Below are 13,516 nucleotides of genomic sequence, written 5' to 3' on the forward strand. Positions count from 1 at the left end.
TAAGGTTTGATTATTACCTCTTAATGCTCTCTTCCTCTCCTTCTTATAATAGTATTTGTCCCCTCTCCCTCCCATGCCCTCTTTGTGTGTAATAGAATATTCTGTTATTCTTATTCACTGAAGTTTCTCTTGGTGTCCCCTGTTATTTACCCCCTCTTTCCCATCCCCCATGCCATCTTAGATTATTTAGTGTTCCACCCTCACCCTGTGAATTATTCTTCTGATTACTATAATAGTGAATATTATAATAGTGAATAGAGTTCACTACAGAGAATTAAACATAACATTTCTCTACATAGGAATACAGATAATTAGATCTCACTGAGGCCCTTAAAAAGGCAAATTTAAAAATTATAAGTTTTCTTTCTTTTCCCTCTGTATCTTATTTAACTTTTCAGGTTTCTCTCGATTTTTGTGGTTCGATATCAAACTTTCCATTTAGCCCTGGTCTTTTCTGTGCAAATACCTGGAATTCTTCAATTTTGTTGAATGCCCATACTTTCCCTTGGAAATATATAGTCAATTTTGATGGGTAGTTGATCCGTGGTTGCAGGCCCAGCTCTCTTGCCTTTCTGAATATTGTATTCCAAGCCTTACGGTCTTTTAGAGTGGAGGCTGCCAGATCCTGTGTGATCCTTATTGGTGCTCCTTGATATTTGAATTGTCTCTTTCTGGCTTCTTGTAAGATTTTTTCTTTTGCTTGAAAGCTTTTGAATTTGGCAATAATATTTCTAACCGATTTCTTCTCTGGGTCGAATGTGGTGGGTGTTCTATGAATCCTTTCGATGTCTATATTGCCCTATTGTTGTAGGACTTCAGGGCAATTTTGCTGAATAATTTCTTTTAGTACGGAGTCCAGGTTTCTATTAATTTCTGGTTTTTCTGGAAGGCCAATTATTCTCAAATTGTCTCTTCTTGACCGGTTTTCTTGGTCTGTCACTCTCTCATTGAGATATTTCATGTTTCCTTCTATTTTTTTCAGTCTTTTGACTTTGTTTTATTTGTTCTTGTTGTCTTGAGAGATCATTAGCTTCCAGTTGCTCAATTCTAGCCTTTAGGGATTGATTTTCGGCCCTAATCTTCTGGTTTTCGGCCATAATCTTCTGGTATTCCTTTTCAATCTGGTCATTTCTGGTGTTCAATTTGCTTATCAGTTCATTTGGTTTCTGAGCCTCACTTTCCAGTTGCAAGATTCTACCTTTTAAACTGTTATTTTCTTGCCAGATCTCTTCCATTTTCCTCAAAATCTCAGTTATGAACTCTTCCATAGCTTGTGAGGAGTTTTCCTTATTTGAGGAGGGTCTGGATGCTTGTTTGTTCTCCTCCTCTGTTTGCTCGGTTGTCTGGATTTTCTCTGTGTAAAAGCTGTCGAGTGTTAAAGACTTCTTTTTCTTGTTATTATTATTCTTTCTCTTCTGAACCTCCTGATGCTGAGTAGCCATCATTAGCCCAGCAGCTTCTCAGATTTATCCTCGCGCTCAGTGTCTGTTCGTGGTCTATTGGTTCCTGCGGTCTGAGTTCTGGTTTTTTCCAAGGTCAAGCCCCCTGGTGTACCCCCTTGCTTGATCCTCTGCAGGAGGTTCCTTTACAAGTCTCAGGGCACTGCTTCCACAGTCGTATACCCGTCTGCACTGGTTCCCCACTCAGGTTTTCAGAGCTTTAGTTCCTGGCTGTGTCTGCCTCCACCCACGCCTGCGCCCAGCGTCCACTCTCTGCTCCTGCGCTCAGATTTCGCGTGCGTTTTTTGACTTAATGGGGTCCTAAGTCTTGCTGCTCTCAGGAACAGGTCCCAGAGCTGCTGATGACTCGATGGGTGCCCCAAACTTGCTCTATTTCTTTTTAGCTGTGTTCGGAGCTATAGATGAGTGTGGAGGGGGTGGGGGTGGGGCGGTTGCTCAGCCCGCGATTAAGTGAGAGCCCTTTATAGCCTGGAAATGTCTCGATTCCACGTACCTTCCACGCTTTGCCCTGTTGTGGGGTTCCTCCGTTCGTCTGGACTTGTTTTTATGTCCCCTTGAGTTGTTTTGTGTGTTTCGGTCAGGAGAGGTTAAGAGCTGCTTCTTACTCTGCCGCCATCTTAACCCGGAACCCTCTCCACAGTTCTTTTATTTATTTTTTTGTTCATTATGTTGGGCACATTTCTTCCTTGTCTTTTTCATAACAGTTTTATGGTTAAAGACATACTCATTAGTGTCAATATTAGTTTTTCCTGAAAGCTATATATGTTTTTAATGTAATTTGCTCCACTTCTTTCCATTTGTGAAATTGAGATCACTACTTAAATCATTGATTGAAATCTTTCAGACAACATGAGAGTATAGATCTCTGATCCTCAGTTCTGGTCTAAGCTTGCCAATATGGATATTTTAGCTGTTTTGCAAGTAGTGGTATTTTGCTAAAAACTTTAAAAGAATAACACAAATTAGAAATTCTAGAGAAAGAAAGGAAGGAATGAAGAAGGAAATAAGGAAGGGAGGGAGAAGGAAGAGATGGAGGAAAGAAGGAAGTCCCCCATTTATATACACAAGACTTCTTTTCCTTACTGCTCTGAGGTTGAAGAGATTATCTTTTTTTCCTATAGTGACCAGAATGAGCTACATAGTACTACTACTATATTGAAAAGTAATAATATGTTAAGCAGAGTTCATATATTTTGCTTGTTTTGGGTTGGGGCCCTTCAATGAAATGAGATAATTCTTGTCTGCATTATATTATCTCTGCAATGTTTCACTTCCCCTTCTCTTCTGTTTTTGTGTAGGTGCTGGTAAGTGAAGATTCTGATGGAGATGGCATTGTGGCCCATTTCCCAGCCCACGAAAAGCCTGTTTGCTGTATGGCTTTTAATACAAGTGGTGAGTAGTTTTTCTAGCATTGCTTTGTTAATTTATGAAGGTGGATGACTTGATGTGAATATTATAGTATTCTTTTTCAATAGCACTCTAGAGTGATGTTTGGATATTTCATCAATCAGTATTCTTTGGACTTTCAAAGTTGTTCATTTTTATAGTGTTCTTGTTCTCTTTTAATTTGTTTTAATTCTGTTCTTTTTTTCTCTGTATTAATTCATGCTCATGTATCCACCCTTTCTCTGAAACTATGCCCTTCATCTTTTTGTACTGTTATAATAGGGAAAATGTTGAGACTGGTCATAAATTAATAATTTTATTAAATCAAATTTGGTAGGGAAAAAGATGGGAAAATATGAGAGAGATATATAGATTACTTTCCTTGTTGCTCCATTTAGCTTACTATTCTGTGGCCACCATTAGGGCTCCCTAGCCAGGCTACACAAGGAAGTCCAGTCAGCAAGGAACACAGAAAAGAAGAGAGTGAAATCCCCTCTTACTTCAGTTTATCAAATTGTCTCTCTGCCCACTAACTCTTGTAAGAAGGAAAAGGGGGGATTTTGTTGGACTAAATATTTAAATGAGTGATTGCCAAGGAATTGATTCAATTCATAAATGATTTTTAGTAATTTATTCATAAAATATAGGAGAGAATGAAAGTAGAGAAGTGAGAAGAGTGTTCAGAAAGAGCTTAACGAACTAGATTATGTATTCAAGTCTTGACTTTACTCTGGCAGGGCTCCAGAGGCCCAGCTGGAGAGTCTAAAAGTCAATTAATAAGGGTTTTAGCCATTAGAGCTTCTCCTAATCAAGGCCCCCATCCAGAAGCTAGTACGTCCAGGGAGATTAATGGGGTCAGCCTCCACTCACTCATGTGTAGTTTTAAGGAGAAATTTAAGAACAGTCTCACCAAGGTCTCAGGTCTCAGGTCCAGGAAGCAGAGTCTCAAACTCAACCTTCAGCTCCAGGAAACAAACAAGAAGAGCTTTACTAGAAGTTGTCATTCCCTTTTAAAAGCACTTCTTTTGTGCCACTTCCTGTGCCTTTCTCTTAGTTTTCATGTCCAATCACAACAAATACTTTATTTAGGACTGCCTAGGGGGCGGTCAGTTAATTCTGATTTTTCACCCACTCTTGCACACTTGGGTTACAGACTTCTCCACTTGTGAATTAAGTGGTGGTATTTACACCTTTGGTGATTAAATCTAAAAATAGGCAAGGGTGTGTTTAATCTCATTATCACACTCTCACATATCACATATTTGGATCCAAATGTGGCTTTCTATTTTGCTTGGGCCACCTAGTGGGGGGACAGTGTAGGGGACATCCCCCTGTCTGGTGATCTCTTGACTCTGTTGCTGCCTTTTTCTGACTGCCATTCTAATCTAGTGACCTAATTCACTCAGTGATTTCCTTCACATACATTTCTAGCCTCTGGGTCAAGTAGTTGACAGGTGATGAAATCACCTGAGGGACCCCAATAAAAGGAGAGGAGGGTAAATTTCCTTTACACACTGTAAAATAATCTTTTTAATAAATTATTTTATTTTACTTTAAAAATATTTTCCCATGTTTACATATTTCATTTTCTTTCTCTCCCTTCCTCCTCCTGGATCCAATAAACACTTCTACTGGGTTATATAGATGTTATCCCTTATATCTTTTCCCACATAATTCATTTTTGCCATATAGCAATCTTTTAAAACCCAAACTCCCAACCATATATCCATATAAACAAATGATGGGTCATTTGTTTTTCTTCTGTATTTCTACTACACAGTTCTTTCTCTTGATGTGGATAGCATTCTTTCTCTTAAGTCCCTTGAGATTATGTTATATTAGCAATGTCCGTTTACATTGGATTATTCTGCAGTATTTCACTTTCTGTTTGTAATGTTCTCTTGGGTTCTGCACTCTGCATCAGTTCCTGGAGGATCTTCTAGTTCATATAAAAATCTTCCAGTTTACCGTTCCTTTAAGCACAGTAGTATTCTATCACCCCCATATATCACAATTTGTACTGCCCTTCTCTAATCGAGGGACACTCCACCCAATTTTCCAGTGGTTTGCTAGCACAAAGAGCGAGGCTATTAATATTTTTGTACTAACATTTTTCTTTATTATCTCTTTGGGGTACAAACATAAGTGGTATTGTAGGATCAATGAGTATGCACTCTTTTAAAGTCCTTTGAGCATAATTCCAAATTGCCTTTCAGAATGGTTAGGTCAATTCACAACTCCACAAGCAGTGGAGCAATTCACAATTCTGCCAGTAGTGTCCCAATTTTTCCACATCCCCTCCCAAAATTTATTATTTTCCTTTACTTTCATATTGGCCAATCTGCTTGGTGTGAGGTGATACTCCAGAGTTGCATTTCTCTAATTAGTAGGGATTTAGAACACTTTTTCATGTGACTATTGATAGTTTTGATGTCTTAATCTGAATATTGTATATTCATATCCTTTGTCCATTGGTCAATTTGGAAATGGCTTGATTTCTTGTACATTTGATTTATTTTCTTATATATTTAGGAAATTAGACCTTTGTCAGAGAATTTTCTTATGAAATTTCTTATAGCACAGTAGTATTCCATTGTAATCATAAGTTATAACTTAGCCATTTCACCAAATGATAAGCAATTTCTTACTTCCCAGTTCTTTGCCCCACAAAAAGAGCTGCTTTACATAACTTTGGACATACAGGCCGTTCCTCTTTTTGTTTTTTTATGTTTTTGGGATACAAACCTAATAAAAGTATTGCTGTGTCAAGTGGTATGTACTATTTTATAGCCCTTTGGGCTTAGGTCAATTGCTATTTAGAATTCTTGATTCAGTTCATAACTCCCCCAGCAGTGTATTAATGTCTCAGTTTTCTCATATCCCTTCCATGTTTCATCATTTTGTTTTTCTATCATAATAGCCAATCTGATAGGTGTGGGATATATAACCTCAGAATTGAAATTTGCATTTCTTTAATTGTGAATTAGAACATTTTTTGTATGACCTATTCATATTCTATGTCTATTTATCAATTGGGGAATGACTTTTAGTCTTTTATATTTTTTATGTATTTGAGAAATGAGACCTTTATTAGAGACCTATAAATTTTTTTTGCACCATTATGATTACTGTATATTACTTTCCACCTTATTTAGTGTCTGATCACCACCTCACCCAATTTGCCCTCTGTTCTTTGCCAGTCTTTTTACATAATACAATTTTTCTCCCTATGTTTTCTATGATTCAGTGGCACTGGACTGTTTCATATTCCTTTCAGAGTATTCACCATAACACAATTTTTGTCATTTTCATTGGCTTTTATTTATTTGTTTTTAGCATTTCTGCCTCCAGGATTCCCTGGTTTTCTTGAATTTTTTTCTAAAATCCCATTTTTAATAACAAGCATTTCCTGATTCCCCTTAATGCTAGTGACTTTTGTAGTACAGAGAGAGGAAGTCATGATAGTTTTTTCAAGCTTTGGCTGAGTTCTGTAATCAGTTAGGGGTTTGGAATCTTCAGAGAGTAAAGTCAGTTGGTTTTGGGTTTCTCGTGGAGAGGGTTCAGACCAGCTGAGGGCTTCCTTACCTATCTGTAGAATTGAAATTTAGCCTGGCTTTGAAATATTTATTTAAGAAATTGTTATTTTAGATAAACTCTTTGTATCTTCCTTCCCTATTTTATTTCCTACCTTCCCTCCCTTACCTTACATGTCTGTGGAGTTAATAAGGAGAGTAATTAGAGAGGAGTTCGAATCTGTGAAGGGTTAATTATTATTTGACAGTATTAGATATAAAGAAACTAGTCAGTCATCATTTATTCCCTTTAGATATCAAGAGCATTTTGTAAGCTGAGTTAAAGGCACTCCTTACTCAGACTCCATCTCTGCCTCCCTTTCCCCACCTGAGGTTCCTGAGACAAAGGTTAGGGCTTCCTTTAATCCACTTTCCTGACAAATCATCCTTTAAAGATAATAAATCCTTTTGTGTTTCAACAGACCTATTAGTATAATTTGTCAGTTAGTTATTATATAAGGAAAGAAGAGGGAAAGAACTAACATACTCTGGGCTTGAAGAGAAGCCGGGGTATCCATCTTGAAGGAAGGTGTAACTTCAAAACAAGTCCCTTCCTGTGAAATTAACTAAAGCCTGTGGTTAATTTCAGTTCAGTCTATTTTTCTCAGTTTGTCTCTGAGTCTAAGTCCCAGTCTGTAAAGCCTGCTGCCTTTGCCTGATTAGATTAATTCTTCCTCTCCCTGAAGATCTTTGTTTCCCTTCCAGTGTTATATTCCTGACTTCAGCCATATTATATCCTGAATCTCCTTATTCCAGTCTACCTGTAACCTAGATTTCCTACTTAGCAAGTCTCTGACAACCTCCTTTCAAAATCTCCTTTTACCACACACCTTTCCTCAAATTATCCCCATTACATTTTTCCTTATTTTTATTTTCTTTGATTTATCTTATTTTTGTGTTGTTTTTTACATATTTGTTTGCATGTTACCTCTCCTTTAGACTGTGAGCTTCTGATAATAAGGGATTATCTTTTGCTTTTCTTGTTATCTCCAGCTTTTAACACAGTGTTTTTCCCATAGTAGATGTTGAGTATATGTTTATAGATTGATGGTTGACTGAACCATTCTTTTTTCGTGTATTCGTTATTCTTTACTATTTTTTTAATCTTTCCTCTATGGCAAAGTATGTTTTTTTTCCCCTTGTCATTCTTACCCCATGCCACCTCTTCTCTCCTCAAAACTCAAATTGACCAGTTCTTTAATATTTATAAGATTATAAATTGTGCTTATAGAATTCTCAAATAATTTTTGTTGATTTTATTAAAATATATTAAAATTTTCTTAGTTATTTTGAGTATTCAGTAGCATTTACCAAGGAAAAGAATTGTAAAGATAACTTTAACAAATTTTCTCTTAGTGATTCATTAAAAAAAAAACTTCTACCTCCAACTTTTCTCTATAAGAGTTATTTAAAATTACTTTCTAAATGATTGTTTGGGCCTCTAATGGTCCTACTCATTTAGGCCCATAGTTATTCTGTATGTTTGGTCAAGTGAATTCATAGGTTAATTGTGGGGCCAATAACAACAATTATACCTATTACAATACTTTTAACAAGTTTTGGGAAGTTCATAAAAAGCTCAGTGGCCACTTTACTAGATTTGAACTGAATTCTACTTGCCATTTATTTTAATCCCATCTGTGTGAAATAATACTTTCTTAGATTGGTTTTAGTTTATCATTTTTGCCCTGTTTACTTAGAAATTCTTTTTTTATGAGAATAAATATAGATGTGATAATTATATTCTAAAAATGTCATTAGATTTATGATTACAGTTCTGAGGAGCACCAAACTGCATACCTTTTAATTGTGAGCTGCAGAGCAGAGCAATCTCCTGGGCAGTGTTAAAAAATACCGTAAAATTTACATGATGGAATAAAGGTACAAAATGCGTTAAAGACTAAAGGCTATTTGGTGGACTGGCTGGCATTAATTTTGTTCTGTATGGACTCTATTCATAGAGTAGAAATTATTGGATGCTGTTAAACAAAGTTTTGAAGCATCTAGCCTTCCATCTGTATTTAGTTTGTTTTCAGCTTCTCATTGCCTTTCTTGTTTATTAGCTGTGGCTCTAACTTCTGAATTTGAACAAATATGTTTGTGGCAGCATTTATTATTTTGACAAGGAGAGGAAGGGTCTCAGATCTTAGATGTGGGCAGGATGTTCTTGGTGCTTCAAGGTGGTCTTATACTCTGCAGTCATGATTGGTGAGCCTTTTCAGAAAATCAGGCCCTTAAGTTATGTAGCTGCCCCTTTTGCTTTCATGAAGAAAATATTAAAGAATTTTAATTGATAAATTTGTAATTGGAAATCTTGTACCTTTGAACTACATTACCCAGGAGCCAACTGACTTCCTGTCCTTATGTGCTGATATAGACAGGAGAGAAATTGAGGGGAATTAGGGATCTAGACCTCTTCTCTTCCTATGAGGGCAGCTGTAAACGCCAGACTTTTGAATAGGTAGATTAGCCATGGACACATGTTTCTATTTTGTTAGATAAATATCTTTTTATTCCTTTACTTCTAGTGATTATTAATAAATCTTATAAAAATACTTCCTTCTTTTGGTATATATTTTAAACTCAAGTCAGTTTATTAGGGTAGTTCTGGTAAAAAAGTTGAAACACTTTATGTACTTTAGTAATAGTCTACACAACTGTACATTGTGTGCACATGGTAGTAGAACACTACCCTGTAGTTATATTTCAAAATAATAGAAAGCCAGTTATTCCAGGGCAATACTCTATACCATGCATATTTAACAAATGAACTATATAAATAAGGGGAGAAGAAATATTTTTTAGGTATAAAGGAATTGAAAAGGTTTTATAGAAGTAGCATCTGATTTGTGTCTTGAATTAAGAAAACAGAGAAGTGGGGAAAGAAATATGGAAGAAAAGAAAGCAACAAAACTTTAAGTACTACTGTTTACCAGTCACTATGCTAAGTGCTCTATAGATACATTAAAACAATTCTTTGAGGTTAGTGCTATTATCATCCCCATCTTATAGCTGAAGAAATGGAGGTAGATGTAAGTTAAGATACTTTCCTTGGGTAAAACAACTAGTAAGTATTTGAGACAAGATCTGAACTCAGTTCATTCTTGTTCCAGGTCCAATGCTCTTCTATCTGCATCATTTAATTGATGAGTACATTTCAGACATGAAGATGGTAGATAGCATGTTGCTTTCAAAGGTCAAATTATAGTACCATTTGACTAGAGTGAAGGTTTCATTAATGGATGACATGTGAACTGGATTTCCAGAAATGGAAGTTTAAGCCAGATTTAGAGAGTTGTAACCATCAGAATTAGGAATTTGTACAGTGTTCCTCTGGCTCTGCTCCTTTCAATCTGCATCAATTCCTGAAGGTCTTTTCAGTACACATGGAATTCCTCCAGTTTATTATTCCTTTGAGCACAATAGTATTCCATCACCAGCATATACCACAATTTGTTCAGCCATTCCCCAATTGAAGGGCATACCCTTGCTTTCCAGTTTTTTGCCACCACAAAGAGCGCAGCTATGAATATTTTTGTGCAAGTTTGTTTATCTATGATCTCTTTGGGGTACAATCCCAGCAATGGTATGGCTGGATCAAAGGGCAGGCATTCTTTTATCGCTCTTTGGGCACCAGATATTAAGCTATACGATAAAGCAGCAGTCATCAAAACAATATGGTATTGGTAAGAGATAGAAGGGGAGGATCAGTGGAATAGACTTGGGGTAAGTGACATCAGCAAAACAGTGTATGATAAACCCAAAGAGCCGAACTTTTGGGACAAAAATCCACTATTTGACAAAACTGCTGGGAAAATTGGAAAACAATATGGGAGAGATTAGTTTTAGATCAACATTTCACACCCTACACCAAGATAAATTCAGAATGGGTGAAAGACTTGAATATAAAGAAGTAAAATGTAAGTAAATTAGGTGAACACAGAATAGTATACTTGTCAGATCTCTGAGAAAGGAAAGATTTTAAAACCAAGCAAGAGTTAGAAAAAAATTACAAAATGTAAAATAAATGATTTTGATTATATTAAATTAAAAAAGCTTTTGTACAAATAAAAACAATGCAACCAAACTCAGAAGGGAAACAACAAACTGGGAAAAAATATTTATAACAAAAAATTCTTTTTTTTTTACATAATTTTTTATTTTTAGAAAAATTTTCCATGGTTACATAAGTCATGTTTTTACTTTCCCCTTCATCCCCTCCACCCCCCCGCACCCCTCTGCTGTAGCTAATTTGCATTTCCACTGGTTTTAATATGTGTGGTCAGTCAAGACTTATTTACACATTATTGATAGTTACATGAGTGTGGTCTTTTCAGGTCTACATCCCCAATCATGTCCTCATCAACCCAAGTGTCCAAGCAGTTGTTTTTCTTCTGTGTTTCTACTCCTGTAGTTCTTCCTCTGAATGTGAGTAGTGTTCCTTTCCATAAATCCTTCAGAATTTTCTTGTGTCATTGCATTGTTCCTAGTACAGATGTCCATTACATTCGATTTTACCCCAGAATATCTTTTTCTGTGTACAATGTTCTTATGGCTCTGTTCCTTTCACTCTGCATCAGTTCCTGGAGGTCTTTCCAGTTCACATGGAATTCCTCCAGTTTATTATTCCTTTGAGCACAATAGTATTCCATCACCAACATATACCACAATTTGTTCAGCCATTCCCCAATTGAAGGGAATTCCCTCGTTTTCTAGTTTTTTGCCACCACAAAGAGCGCAGCTATAAATATTTTTGTTCAAGTCTGTTTATCTATAATCTCTTTGGGGCACAATCCCAGCAATGGTATGGCTGGATCAAAGGGCAGGCATTCTTTTATAGCCCTTTGAGCATGATTCCAAATTGCCAGCCAGAATGGTTGGATCAGTTCACAACTCCACCAGCAGTGCATTCATGTCCCCATTTGGCCACATCCCCTCCAACATTCATTACTCTCCCCTGCTATCATTTTAGCCAATCTGCTAGGTGTGAGGTGGTACCTCAGAGTTGTTTTGATTTGCATTTCTTTAATTATTAGAGATTTAGAACACTTTCTCATGTGCTTATTGATACTTTTTATTTCTTTATCTGAAAATTGCCTATTCATGTCCCGTGCCCATTTATTAATTGGGGAATAGCTTGATTTTTTGTATACAATTGATTTAGCTCCTTGTATATTTGAGTAATTTAGACCTCTGTCGGAATTTTTTGTTATAAAGATTTTTTCCCAATTTGTTGTTTCCCTTCTGATTTTGGTTGCATTGTTTTTTTTGTACAAAAACTTTTTAATTTAATATAATAAATTATTTCTTTTACATTTTGTAATTTTCTCTAATTCTTGTTTGGTTTAAAAATCTTTCCTTATTTCCCTTGATGTTCTTGATCTTTTGTTCTTCCAAATAAACTTTGTTATAGTTTTTTCTAATGTAGTAAAAAGTTTTTTGGTAGTTTGATAGGTATGGCACTAAATAAATAAATTAATTTGGGTAGAATGGTCATTTTTATTATGTTAGCTCGTCCTACCCATGAGCAATCAATGTTTTTCCAATTGTTTAGATCTAGTTTTCCTTTTTTGGAAAGTGTTTTGTAGTTATGTTCCTATAATTCCTTTATTTGTTTTGGTAGATAGATTCCTAAGTATTTTATATTGTCTAGGGTAATTTTAAATGGTGTTTCTCTTTTTACCTCTTGCTGCTGTGATGATGTGACAGTGCAAGGGGAACCCACTGCTGGAGAGCTCAGTTCAGAGAAAACACTCCTTCTTGTCTGTCACCCCACCTTTTTTGTTTTTTTGTTTTGTTTTGTTTGTTTGTTTGTTTTTCCCTCCCTATAACAAAAAATTCTGACAGAGGTCTAGAAGATTGGTTAAAATGATAGTAGGGGAGAGTAATGAATGTTGGAGGAGATGTGGCAAAATTGGGACTTTAATGCACTGCTGGTGGAGTTGTGAATTGATCCAACCATATTGGTTTTTTTTAAATTTAAACATTTATTAATATTCATTTTTAACATGGTTACATGATTCATGCTTCTACTTTCCCCTTTGCCCTCCGCACTCCCCCCACCCATGGCCAACGCACATTTCCACTGGTTTTGTCATGTGTCCTTGATCAAGACCTATTTCCAAATTGTTGGTAGTTGCATTGGTGTGGTAGTTTCAAGTCCACATCCTCAATCATGTCCACCCCGACCCATGCATTCAAGCAGTTGTTTTTCTTATATGTTTCCTCTCCTGCAGTCCTTCCTCTGAATGTGGGTAGCATTCTTTACCATAAATCCTTCAGAATTGTCCTGGGTCATTGTATTGCTGCTGGTACAGAAGTCCCTTACATTCAATTTTACCACAGTATATCAGTCTCTGTGTACAGTGTTCTTCTGGCTCTGCTCCTTTCACTCTACATCAGTTCCTGGAGGTCTTTCCAGTTCACCTGGAGCTCCTCCAGTTTATTATTCCTTTTAGCACAATAGTATTCCATCACCCGCATATACCATAGTTTGTTCAGCCATTCCCCAATTGAAGGACATACCCACGTTTTCCAGTTTTTTGCCACCACAAAAAGCGCAGCTATAAATATTTTCATGCAAGTCTGTTTATCTATGATCTCTTTGGGGTACAAACCCAATAATGGTATGGCTGGATCAAAGGGCAGGCATTCTTTTATAGCCCTTTGAGCATGATTCCAAATTGCCAGCCAGAATGGTTGGATCAGTTCATAACTCCACCAGCAATGCATTAATGTCCCAATTTTGCCACATCCCCTCCAACATTCATTACTCTCCCCTTCTTTCATTTTAGCCAATCTGCTAGTTGTGAGGTGATACCTCAGAGTTGTTTTGATTTGCATTTCTCTAATTATTAGAGATTTAGAACATGTTCTCATGTGCTTCTTGATACTTTTGATTTCTTTACCTGAAAATTGCCTATTCATGTCTCTTGCCCATTTAACAATTGGGGAATGGCTTGATATTTTTATACAATTGCTTTAACTCATTGTATATTTGAGTAATTAGACCCCTGTCAGAATTTTTTGTTATAAAGATTTTTTCCCAATTTGTTGTTTCCCTTCTGATTTTGACTACATTGTTTTTGTTTGTACAAA

General features: G+C 36.3%; 1 protein-coding gene across 1 annotated transcript in view; it reads left to right on the top strand.

The window, feature by feature from the left end:
- The window catches only part of BCAS3 (BCAS3 microtubule associated cell migration factor), an 881,625-nt gene that overhangs the window by 280,564 nt on the left and 587,545 nt on the right, over window positions 1-13,516 (top strand). Inside the window, exon 12 of the mRNA XM_044671669.1 lies at window positions 2,759-2,852. Coding sequence (XP_044527604.1) covers window positions 2,759-2,852 — 94 coding nt within the window. The remainder of the gene's footprint in view (window positions 1-2,758; window positions 2,853-13,516) is intronic.

Source organism: Gracilinanus agilis, chromosome 4 (assembly GCF_016433145.1).
Source record: "Gracilinanus agilis isolate LMUSP501 chromosome 4, AgileGrace, whole genome shotgun sequence".
Classification (NCBI taxonomy): domain Eukaryota; kingdom Metazoa; phylum Chordata; class Mammalia; order Didelphimorphia; family Didelphidae; genus Gracilinanus; species Gracilinanus agilis.